The 12,500-nt window shown below is 47.6% G+C and overlaps 1 protein-coding gene across 1 annotated transcript in view; it reads left to right on the forward strand.

Moving 5' to 3' along the window:
• The window catches only part of LOC125948474 (uncharacterized), a 43,552-nt gene extending 40,768 nt beyond the window's left edge, over positions 1-2,784 (forward strand). The window contains exons 7-8 of the mRNA XM_049674590.1: positions 1-515; positions 593-2,784. The exon at positions 1-515 is cut by the window's left edge and continues 22 nt beyond it. Coding sequence (XP_049530547.1) covers positions 1-515; positions 593-1,629 — 1,552 coding nt within the window. The 3' untranslated portion in view covers positions 1,630-2,784. The remainder of the gene's footprint in view (positions 516-592) is intronic.
• Positions 2,785-12,500: the final 9,716 nt, after the last annotated feature.

Raw genomic sequence — 12,500 nt, forward strand, 5'->3', positions numbered from 1 at the left:
CGATCAAAGCTGCCTGGCCGCCGACACAGGAATCGTGGCCGGTGAAACGAACGAACTGGACGCGAGCATCACACGGTGGCGCTTTAGCCCACGGTTGAACAAATGTGTCCCAGTGATGTTACCCCGGGGAGTCTTCTGTCAGTCGAAGAATCTGTTCCACAGTGAGACGGCCTGTAACGGTGTCTGTCCGGTGTTGTCACAGTGTGAACGGTTACGGCTGAAGAATGCGATGGCGGCAAAGCGTGCCGGACAACCGAACACCTGGTTCCAGCCACGGTGCGACCCGGAGACGGGTTTCTGGAGTCCGGTGCAGTGTTTGGGTTCGATGGCACCTCAGAATGGTTCCACTTCGACGACTGCCGAAACACCGACCGTTGGGGTGTGCTGGTGTGCGGATAAGAAGGGTGCTCCGGTCAAGGGTTCGCTGACGAAGGGTTCGGAACCCAAGTGTAGCAGCCGTCAGGCGAGACGTCGTGGTGACTCGTCCGCCGATACACCATCGTCCAGTGATCCAGGTAAGGAATGCGTTGGAACTTCAAAATCTCTCGGTCAAGAAGTCATTTCAACTGATCTTCGATTTTTGTCGTTCCAGTAATGGAAGAACTGATCCGTCAGATCACGTTCCTGGTGGACGAAAACAACTATCTGGTGGATGAGGAGATGGAACCGCCGGTCCAACCGGTCTCGGTGGCTAGCACCAATTACGCCCCGGAACCACGCTACATAGGTACGGTCTCGTCCGTCACCGAGAAGGTCATCGAGTTGGCCAGGACAGCCGAAAGTCGGAACTTCATCAGCGATGCACAGGATTCTCCTTCGGTTGCTAAGCGACTCGCTGCATCGGCTACCCGGTGTCAGGCACTGCAACTGGCTGCTTCGTTCCCGGTTGCTTGTGATTCGAATGGAGCCTTTGAACCGATGCAGTGTAATGGCGATACTTGCTGGTGTGTTGATGCGGCCGGTAATCAACTGCCACTGTCCAGCACCTTCAAGCGTGGTGGCCGCTCTTGTCTGTTCACACCGATCGAGGTGGTTGAGATTGAGCTGCGGCTCAATAATGTCCATCAGCGCTCGTTGATCCATGTGTACGAGACACTTCGAGCGGAGTTGAGTGCACTGATCGGCGCCATCTTCGATAATTATCGCGTGCAGGAAAATTCGGACGGAAGCGTTACGTTGAGATTTGATCTGATTGAACCGAGCAAAGTGGATGATGCGTACGCGATCGAGGAGATGGTGCGAGAGGGTGCATTTGCTCTCTATCATGGTCATTTGATAGCGGACATGACGCAATCACGGTTTGCGCATCGCATCTCAAACGGTGTGCCGCTGGCACAGCCCTCGTCCGGTATTCCGGAGAACACGTTCCAGACGATCGTGTTCGTGCTGGCCACGGCTTCCGCCTTTCTGGTCGCGATCTTCGTTGTGTTTGTGATGCTCAAGCGGGGCCGTGGATCGAAGACGAAGCATTACGCGAGTGGCGAGAAGATTTTTGCCATCGGAGCTGATAAGTACGTCGACTACAGTTCGCCCATCTTTGTGCTCAGTGCCAACGATAGCCAAACGCTGCATCGTCAGAAGTCATCGCAGCAACAACAACAACAACAACAACCGGTATCACAGGAGTGATGAGCTGCAACGTGAACTATCAGTAGGATAACGGACTCTGCATCGAATAGAGCAGCTGTTGAGGGTTGAGGGTTACCGATTTCAGGTGGACGACAAGTGTCTGCCACCTTCCCGCTTTCCTGTTTCTCTATCCCTTTTGGTCATCTCCCAAGCCCTCTTCTCATCACTGCCCTCACTACCCGCTCCGGTGTTGTAGGTTTCAAAGGAGTTGTCGTGATCCTCGAGATGTGTTGCCCCGGAGGCAGGAGAGTTCCCAAGTTGTTGAGTTTTACTGTACATATTATGGAAATACGTTGAGATCCAGGCCATTGCCGGAGTTCCCGGGGTCCCGGTGTCCCTGTGTCTTGCGTTTTGCGGTGCTGAGCTGGAAAGTGGACGCCGTCATCCCTCGTTTTATCCGGTTGTGTTGTGATCGATCCGTCGATCATGGTCGATGGTTTTTAGATGAGTTCCGCTGCGTGATCGGATCGGTTGTGTAAATAAATTTGATGAAACAACAATCCAACCCAACCAAGCATGATGTTTCACAAGATGGTGCTGCCGTTCGAAGCAAAAATCAAGCGATGGAGCAGCTGTTAGCGCATAAGAAACGATTCACATTTCTCTTCGCTCGTCCTGCCACGAGCTTGGTGGTCGCGATTTTAAAGAAGCAGTTTTAAGAATACAGCTGCAGTGGCACGACGAGCTTCGAAGGGAAATGTATTATTTATTTATTCTCTCTCCTTCCATCCTTCCTGCTACACTTAATCCCTCTCTCCCACCCAAACAAAAGGTGGTCCACTGACTCAGGCTGCAGCGTTCGGCCGTCTCGCAGTGTCGCATCCTTTCCTTTCGAAACTCTTGCAAAACACATAAATGAAACTGTAAATATGCTAAGCTTACCAGCTGGTGATAATGGAATGGAAAAAAGAAACTGGAATCTATATGGTGCAACAAGCAAGGAGCACGAGAAGCAGAAAGTAAAAACATAAAGAAAGTTGGAGTTGAAGAAAAGCCGCAGAATGCGGAACGACGGAGTAGGCTGGGGGCCCAGTCTGCTGCGTGTCGTTCGTAGTTTTCCGGTTTTCATTGTGTTTGAATATTTTAGGTTTTGCATGAAATCTGTTATGTTTTTTTTTGTTCGATAGTAAAAATAAAGAAAATCCCATACCAAAACCACACAGCCATTACGGTGTATCAATGATTTTGAACTGGGGATCAGCACTAACATCCTTGAAATCATTTTGTTCAGAAAAAAAAACAAAAAGAGAGACTCTTAGAAAGGCGTTAAGATTTGGAGCTGATTTAATTTGTAAATAAGTTTAGAGTCTGTTGCTAGCTCTAGGAAAGAAATGAGCAATCTTGAATCATGAGCTGATGTAGATTCTGCTTTTGTGAATAGGATGTTAATGAACACTCCATGTTCGTCCGCAGAGATTTTTTGAAAGAAAAAAGCGTACCACTCCCCAAATGGAAGTCACATACTGTATGATTGACTCTACTACGTTTGCCTATTGTAAAATATTGGCTCTAAATGACCCAAAAACAATGTTTAGGACATGCTCGTCTAACCATTTTTCGTCATGAGCATGTTTAATCATACCGTTACGATTCAAAATAACGGTCCAAGCGCTCTCGCGAAGCTTACAAACAGCGCTCTCTGGCTGTTAACATTCGCAGCAAAAAGCTTCGCTTTTCTCTTTCGTCGACGAATCGACCAACGGATTTCAAAATGTGTCGTTAAGGATTGTGTACCCCTCTCTCCATTTTGTGATATTTGCACCAAACACCTGCTGGTTCTGTAGTAATCATCCCAATTATCACCAGTATATAACAGAAATACATTCATTCTTCCTCAACCGCAGTTGGCAGAACGTTGGCGAACGGAAAAGCGAACCTCATCGTTAACAAGCTTTAAAAGGTCCTCCCCGATGGTCAATGGGGAACGGAAGAACAGTAATTCCCGGAGGCCCTGGATTGGTCAGCGGCCACCAAACGAATGAAAAATAGTCGCACGATGCCAATCCGGCTGGACAAATGGTATCCCCTTGATGCTTATCCAGCATCCAGCATGCGCCCACAAATGATGGATGTTGTTCGATTGCAATAATACCTCAAGGGATTCTACATCCGGATTCAACACAAAAAACAAAACTTTACACACAGGCACACACACTCACTAACAAGCCCATAAACACCCGTTACAGGTCCGAAGGGTAAAAGCCCTACCGCGTGATGATGATTTTAAGATCCTTCCATCGCTGCTCGTCACTTCATTCGATCCTCGCGAACGAAAGCGAAAGAGAGACAGAAGTCAAAGACCAAGAAAGGGGCGAAGGGAGGAAGGGGCTCATATTTATCGGATGGACCGAATGATGATTCCGCACCGGTTCCGGCGGCGACACGGCGAAGGGTCGGGTAAGTATTTCCTTATCGCCCCGTCAGTTAAGGGGAATGAATGATGCGATCAGCCAGGGCCAGGGACATGATTGATGGAGTTTATCGATTTACTTCGAAATTTCGCCTGACATTCGCTCGAATTTATTGCCATCCCCCGTCTATACATAGATGGGATGTGCCCAAGATGTGCGCCAAAGGGAGGACGCCAATGGGGTCGTTTACAGCACAGTTTCGAAACATCAAAGATAACCGATGGGATGGCGTAACAATTGTACTCTCCAGCGAGCGAGCATGAGATGGTCGATACCTTTCGTCGTAATCACCAATCGCACCGAACATCGTAAGTCATGCTTGATTGTCGCGGTTTATTCATTTATGCATGATGGACTCAATTAGGAAACACAACAAAAGGAACACACACACACACAAACACACATAAGGAGATGCAATCATCTGGACGACGGCTGAGAAGCATACTCCGTTGTCGGTTGGTGCTACGATAATTGGATCAGCAATGGCTTATCGCTGGTAGAGGAGAGTACATTAGGGTATGCTGCAAACTAACGTTTTAAGCTCACCTAAAACAATGAGAGTAGACGGTGTTAATCTGCTGGGCAAATCCACGGCATCGTGGCTTCGACGACTAAACTGGGTGCCCGGTGCCAGTCCCGGTGCTAAGTCCCGGAAATAAACTATTGCTTAACATCAGCGAAGCGGCACAACGGCACTCAAGCGTCCTGTTTACTGGCAAATGAAGTAGAACACATCTGTTGGCGGTTGGTGGTCTATTCCATTTTATGCTCTCCGACAGCAGCGGCAACAGCAGCGCGCATCGTTGCGCTTGTCCTGCTTGTCGCCCACTATAGTCCTGGTCCGCCATTCGCTGTACATTCGGCGTTTGGGCGAATCATTGTGTCCGCAGTGCTCGAATCGAATGAGCTGCGCACAACCACAGAAAAGAGGGTGGAAACGATGGTAGAGGGTGAGCAGACAGAGGGTTGCACTTTTTAGAGGGAACAACAACAACAACGCTCCAGCGCAGCGCAGCCGCTTACACAGTGCGATTAATATTGAAATACCGGTTCCGGTGAACGGAGCAGCTTCGGCTGATGTTCAATCAACTGCACTTCCCAGTATTACTCGCCATAGAGGGTATTGTGATGCACTTTTGTACTCAGAAATGTAAACAATGCGTTGCGATATTGCTGGTGCCAGCTGTAGGGTTCGGATCAAATATCATAAAAGCGGATATATTGTGCATAGCTTTTTGTACAAAAAACCAGCCGCATTGTTGGTGGATCATGTGAAGAATTCTATAACCGGGTGTGTAAACATTCCCGGGAGTGAAGTTTGTCTGGAATAAATAGTTCGTGATGCTAATAAAGTGCAGTAGGCCATGCGAATGTGAATAGAAAACTAGTAGCCATTGCGCGTTGCCTAATCCCAGGATAATGGCGGGATGCTTGAACGTCAGTTAGGGTTAGTGAGTCGGTTTTAGAACAGATCGCACTAATTATTATCATGAACCATACTATAATACGTCTTAAGAACAATTAAAAGCGTTATTCATCCAGCAAGCAGTCAGCACTAGCAAGGAGTCAAACACCATCCACTAACTCCATCGCTTAAACTCTCCATTAAACGTCTGCCTTTCAAATGGTAGGTTGGCCCTGACTATAATCGACCGCAGACGCTCCACGCAGCACTTCAACCGCTGTGCTGGGAAATACAAATTTCCACCAATGCTCGAAAGCTGACCATAATGTCGAGCCACAAGTAAGCGTTGGTCCTCTGTAAAAGGTTCTTGCAGCAGACAGGGGTCTGTGTTGGTGGTGACGCGAGTAAAGCATAAAAAGAAATAAATTCCCACCAGAGAGAGAGAGAGAGAGAGAGAGAGAGAGAGAGAGAGAGAGAGAGAGAGAGAGAGAGAGAGAGAGAGAGAGAGAGAGTGAGAGAGAGAGAGAGAGAGAGAGAGAGAGAGAGAGAGAGTGACCACGCGCGAAGATGCAACGCCGCGCCGCACAACCAGCAATCAGCCATTTGTCCAGTTGAAAACTTCTTGCAAGAAACCGCTTTTCCACTCACTGATTTGCACCGCGCGAATCCTGCGTTGGATTTGTGGCGTTTTTTTCCTCTCCATTTTCTTCTGCTTCTTCTTCTTCTTCTCCTCTTCCTTGTCGTCCTCTTCTACATGTAATACATTCTCTAGCTGCAGTCTACAAAGTGTTTTCGCGGAAAAGTGCATTCGCGAAAAGAGAAGGATTCGAAGCGGAGAAGCGAAACCGGAATGGAGCGGAGCGCGAGGAATGGCGCAATCCACCAACAGTGCACCTGCAAACGATCCGATTCCGATCCGGCACACCACCATCACCACCAGGAACCATAGGAACGAAGGAGAACGAAACCATAAATTATGCTTTCACACTGTCCGCGCCGCGAGTCCGGTAACGGCGGGTCCTCCGTACGTCTGTCTGTCTGTCTGGCTGCCGAGTGTCCTGTGGTCGATGCAACAAGAGGGCATTGGCGTGGTGGCAGCCAACCTGAAATGGCAGCGAGAACAGCGACCTGTAACAAACCGGGAAAATGGGAGGACGGAACTAGAAACTTTAATGTAAAACATTTCTTAAACACAAAACACAAAATCGTTCCCTCCGGTGGTGCAGGTGTCGGTGCCGGTGTCGGTGTCAGTGCCGGAACCGTGTACTGGTCACGTTCCTTTCGCCGTCCCCGCCCTCCCTCCCCTCCCTTGGTCATTGCAGTGATACACAGATTACGCACGAGTAATTTATTCGTTTCACCTTTCGCGCACTGGCGCATTTCGCAGCGAAACATAATTTAGCATTCGCATCCTCCTCGTCGACAGTAGTAATGGGTTTGGGTTGAGGAAGGATGAGAAATTGAAGTGGATGTGCAAGTGCAGAGTGAGGTATAAAAAGGGAAAAAATAGGGAGAACGGGGAAAATGCCACGGAGTGTGTGTGTGGCGTGTGGTTTCGCACGTACAAAACCACCACACACACACACACACACACACACACTAGCCCCTATAGCGGACCCAACCTGGCGCTCGCAGTTCGGCTTCGAAAGTGTTTTTTCTACATTTTTGCGATTCTATTTATGGTCCAATCGGCCGCGTGCGAGAGCGATAGAGGAGGGAGAAAATGGAAGGTGGAGGTGGTGCTTCCGTGAATGGAAAATCCAAATCCCGTGCTCCTGCGTGAGTGTGAGTGTTTTGTAAATGAACTGTTTCAATTAACAAACCTCGGAGTGCTGGAGGACCAATGGTGTGAATGGTAGAACCATCTTCGGTAGCTAATGCAGTTTGGTGCTGCTGGTGGTGGTGCTGCTGCTGCTGCTACCGGCTCATCGCATAGAGCATAGATAACGATGCTGACGATACGACGATGATGATGATGACGATGATGATGATGATAATGATGATGAAAACATTTGTATTCCACCCCCGGGGCGGTTTGAATTCACGCCAAAAAGCTATCCTGCCTCGAAACACGCACACCGAGCCCCATTTGTGTGTGTGTGTGTGCGCTTCGGTGTGGAAGCTTCTGTGGCGGTTGCACGGCTCAACGGTAAGCTAATTTATGAGAACAGTAATTATCTGACCAGCGGCGTCCGGTCTGGTGCCCGTGCGTAGTAGTAATGGTTAAGGATGGAGCCAATTAAACGCTGCGGCCGATAGCTCCCGATAATGAGCATTTGATGAGAGATCGAAATCGAGCAGATTAGCCGCGTATGCCGAGCGCTATGTGCTGTGCTTGTGTATGTGTGCAGGACTCCGGTTCCGATCGTTTCATCGTTTTTCACACTTCATCCCGGCGGTGGCCAATCGGTTGGGCGAATAGGATTAGAGGAGTAATGAGATGCGCTCGCTTTGCATTTGCTGCCGTTAAGCTTCGAATGCACATCCGTAGCAGTGCGGTTCGTTTCAGCTACATTACTAAGCGTAGTCACAGTCAGTAATGCGCTTGATCTGTTCAATTTCCAATTTCGAATCGTCTAACCCGATACCAGATGAGCTGCATTAACTCGGGGAAAGGCGATGATGATGATGGTTGATGGTTCACGAGTGCAAATAACCGCTGCAGTAATGCGAATGAAACTCGAGTAAATACTGACAATCGTTCCTAAATTCGTCAATTTGTGTGGTCCAATAAACGATGTTTCTCCGGGAATCTTATACATATCATTCAACTCATTTTGTGTGCAGAAGTACTGAGGTCCCTTTTCGATTACTTGCTGGAACAAGCTTTTGCGCATTTAATGTTAATGTCTACTGTTTAACCAACTGTACTTTATGCTTGTCAGAGAAAAGGGAATCTATTCCATTAGAAAGCAAATAAATAGCTTTAGGCGATATGTTAAACTATGTTTTCAAAATTCATATTCAATTATTAGTGACAAGAGACCTGCTAAAAAACAGCGAACCGGAACGCCTTGTTGCATCACTTATCACAACCGCTTCCCATATTGGCCTCCATATTGTCTTACGACACTCCGGGCTCCGGATAGCTTCTTCTTCAATTATGATTTTACAAAATCATTTCCCCGGAGGAGCATTACAGTGCACAGAGCTGGGCTTGGAATTTAGGCAGTTTCCTAGTATGATAAATCGGTGCAGGCTCCCCGCTCTTACCTGCTAAGCGATTTTCCTGCTAGGCCCTTTCCCGCAACGCCAGCCAATTACTCCCTTCGTAATCCGATCACGGGAACGCGCGCGCTGAAAGAGATTACATGCACCGGGGGCAAGCTGCAAGAGGCCCGGACAACCCATAAATCCTCCTCGGACCAAATGGCACCGACATCAAAGACGTTCGCTCCAGAAAATGTGTCCCGCCACTCGCCCGCCTTTTCCCGGCTCTATCCCGATGCCCGTTCTTGAATTACGGCCGATTTTCACCGTTTTTTGGTGGGGGCGCGGACCTACGCCAAGGCGTTTCAGATCAAACCCATCTTGCGCGAGGGTCACGGAGAGGCTACAGGGTAAATCTGCGCCTACGGGGATCAGGGGCCCGACCTTACGACCTTAGGTTGAACCCTAAAATTGAACTACTGGAATTGTGAATTCACGCAACTTCGCGGCGCGTCTTTCGCGGCGACCGAAATTCATTATTCATGGTGGCTAAAAAGATGTCGGGCTTCCCTTCTCCCTCGGCTTCACCGGATGGTGGGTGGTCCACGTCCACGCAACCCCCGCATCCGTCAGCAGATCGGTTTCCGGGGCCCCAAACAGGGAAAAGTCATTAGTCAATAATTAGCAACGATAAAAGCGATCCTCCAAGCGATGGTCCCTGGCCGGAGTTAGTCGTTCTGCCCAAAACGGTTCTGAATCACTTCGTCGGAACAAAGTTTTCTTCGTTCGCGTTTTTTCCCTCCCTTTATTTTTTGCTGTTGGTTTGGTGGAATATTGATTTCATTCGGCATGAGGCATTCGATTTTTGTTTTCCGCGCCGTGAGTATTTGCTGCCGTCGAGTGTCCAGCCACTCCGCTCTTTCTGCGCTCTTCCATCAGGCTGGTTCTGCTCTGGGCTGCTTATCGGAAATGCAAATAGCCTGAACTCTGGTAGAATCTGGGCCACGAGGCCATACCGAATCCGAAGCCTACGAAGGATACTTACGAAGGCTTAAAGCGGAATGGCGACTCCTACCGGTTGCACGAACCGGACCGGACGAGACGGCACGAGAAGGAAAGTAATGCAGTGCTTGAAGATTGTGAGATTGATGTTTTATTCATATTTGGCCCCCGTTCTTCGTCCAGTTTTTTTTCCTGTTTTGTTTCGATGAATCGTTCAGCAAGCAAGCTGCAGGGAGTAAAGTGATTTGCGATCTGTTTGCATTACACTCAGCGATAGCTCACCAACAGTCGTTCTATCATTCTTCTAAGAACCCAATTGCATCTCGGTGAACTTGTAACTCCATTGGCATTGGAGAATGGAATGAAACAGATTAAGATCAAGTATCGAGCCCGATTGCTCCACTTTGTGCGTGCGTTTGTGTGAGGGGAAATGTTAATCTGAGCTGCAGAGCGGGTATTAAAATGCATGAAACGTTGTTAAAAGCTTCCAATGCCAAAGCGAAAGCGGATAAAAATTGAATCACTCTGTTGCACAAGTTGCATGCGCCACGGGCACCACAACTCAATGAGGAAGACTCAACTCAAGCATCATCCATGGTATCATCGGTCGAGTGTTTATCTAGAAAATATTGATTCATTTTGGAAACCGGATAGTTACACACAAAAAGCAGTAATTCCCTCCCCCGGGAATGGGGGTTCCAGTGGAGTGCTGCAATATAAACCGTTTATATCTACTGGAATCCGCGACCCTCTGTCTCTCTTTTTCTCTCTCTCCCTCTCACTCTTCATCTGGCCCCTGGGAGCAGCAGTAGCAGCAGCGGCAGCAAAGTTCATCATGACGCGCATTACATTATGAAAACGCACTGATCGTTGATTTAATTACATTAAGCTTTCATTGCCCACCCCCCCCCCCCCCTCCTACGCTGCCCAAGGGGCCGTCAATCGATATCCCTCGGGGATCGCACCGCCGGCTTTAAGTGATCGGCACGCGTTTCGGTGGAAATGCAATTAGTGGACCGAGTGCAACACGACCGAGCGCAATTGGTCCAGTAAAGAGCGGGTCAATATTTGATGTTCGTCTGACGTTTAGTCTGGGGTCCCATGATGGCAGCTGATGATGATGATGATGGTGGTGGTGGTGGTGGTGATAGTGGTGGTGGTGATGACAATTTAATCTGGATCGGTTTATACGTTAAATCTGGCGTGATTTTTATCGTTCCGCTTCTGCAACGAGAGTGATTTTAAATGCCTGTGCGTGAGACAAGCATAATTAGAGCCACATGTTGCTTTTAGTGTTGTAATTGATAAGCGTGTAAGTGATTTTGCTGTGTAAATTGAGCTTGATCCCTGGTGGTGGTTGGATGGCCTGTCATTCCATTTCTGTCACGATATGGTAGTTGGTTTATTTATTAATAGGACCACTCTTTGGCTGTCATATGTGAAAATTAAAAATGTTTCCGTTGCAGTATGGTATTCATCATTCATCTGTTTTTTTTTTTCATTCAACGAAAGATATATTTAAAAAAAATCATAATTCCAAGCCTATCCAAGCAAAGCGTTTTCAATTTATTCATCCAAATTTATTATCACTTGAATACGATTAACAATTTTGTTTTACTTCTTGAACTTATGCAATTCTACAACTGAGTTTTTCAACTACTACTCAGAATTCTTTCATTCATCTGAATTGTGCTTTCTATTGTTATGAGAAATTTATTATTAAATTCAACTCGCTATTAAATATTTCTCTGCTACTCGTTGTATTCATGAAGTTCATTGTACTAGCCAAATTTTGACAGCAGAATATCGAAACAATAGGGAACCAAAACTTGTCTTACATGTTTCAACAATTGCAGTTCAGTCAGAACAACTACACCATAAAGTTTTAATTTATACAGTACGTAAACAGTTTAAGCTTAGCTTCACTTCATGTATGTAAATTCTTCTGCTGAATCTTATTACCATGAATAAGGTCGCAGTAAAGCTAATTCGTAGCACATATACCAATACTGCGCTGCTTTTTAAGGTAATACAAACCAACATATTTGGATCAAAATCTCAATCTCAATACTCATTCTTCTTCACCAGCAATGCTAAATACATTTCTGCCAAACCAGATAACTGGTTTTACGGAGCAAACCGACCAAAAGGCTCAACCACTCCGCTTATCCTTGTTTCTGCCACTCTACAACAACAAATACAAACGATAACAACAAAGCAGTTGCTAATAATTGTGCTTTTATGAATTTTCTGCACCGAGTTTGTGGTGGTGGTGTTGGTGGCCGAGAAACCCTCCAAGATGATGGCGACAAACAGGACTCGCCGTTTCGGAGACCAACCGACCGGTCGACGGTCGTGTTTAAGCATAAGCCGGAATCCCTTACGCTTGCATAAGTCGGTTGTAAATGCATCTCGCGCTCCGGAAAAGGGGTTTCGGGTAAACACATCGTTCGTTTGCGATCGAAAAACTAGCATCCGCATTCCGGCGTGCGAACGATTCCAAACCACATCTGAGCGCCCCTCACCCTCCCTCGGTTTGCATTGTCCGCCTGTATGCCGCCGTACTTCAACAAAACACTCCATAATTCATTGCGCCCGGCATTATCGTTCCGGCTGGGCAAACCCGGACCGGTTCCCAAGATATCCGGGAATGTGCCCGGGCGAAATCCTATTAAACTTTTGCTCCATAAATATGAATTAATGCAGGGGAATTCAACAAATTCATTTGCCATTTACGCCATTTTACGCCGCCGAGTTGAAAACCACGGGGACATGGAGTGGTTCCGGTGGTCCGGGCCGGAGAATCCGGGCGTGTGTGTGTGTGTGTGTGCGTGTGTTTGCGGTACTCAGTCTGCGGCTTTACAGTGGTGCTTCTTGAGCGGGTATTCAAAATTATTGGACTG

Source organism: Anopheles darlingi, chromosome 2 (assembly GCF_943734745.1).
Source record: "Anopheles darlingi chromosome 2, idAnoDarlMG_H_01, whole genome shotgun sequence".
Lineage (NCBI taxonomy): Eukaryota > Metazoa > Arthropoda > Insecta > Diptera > Culicidae > Anopheles > Anopheles darlingi.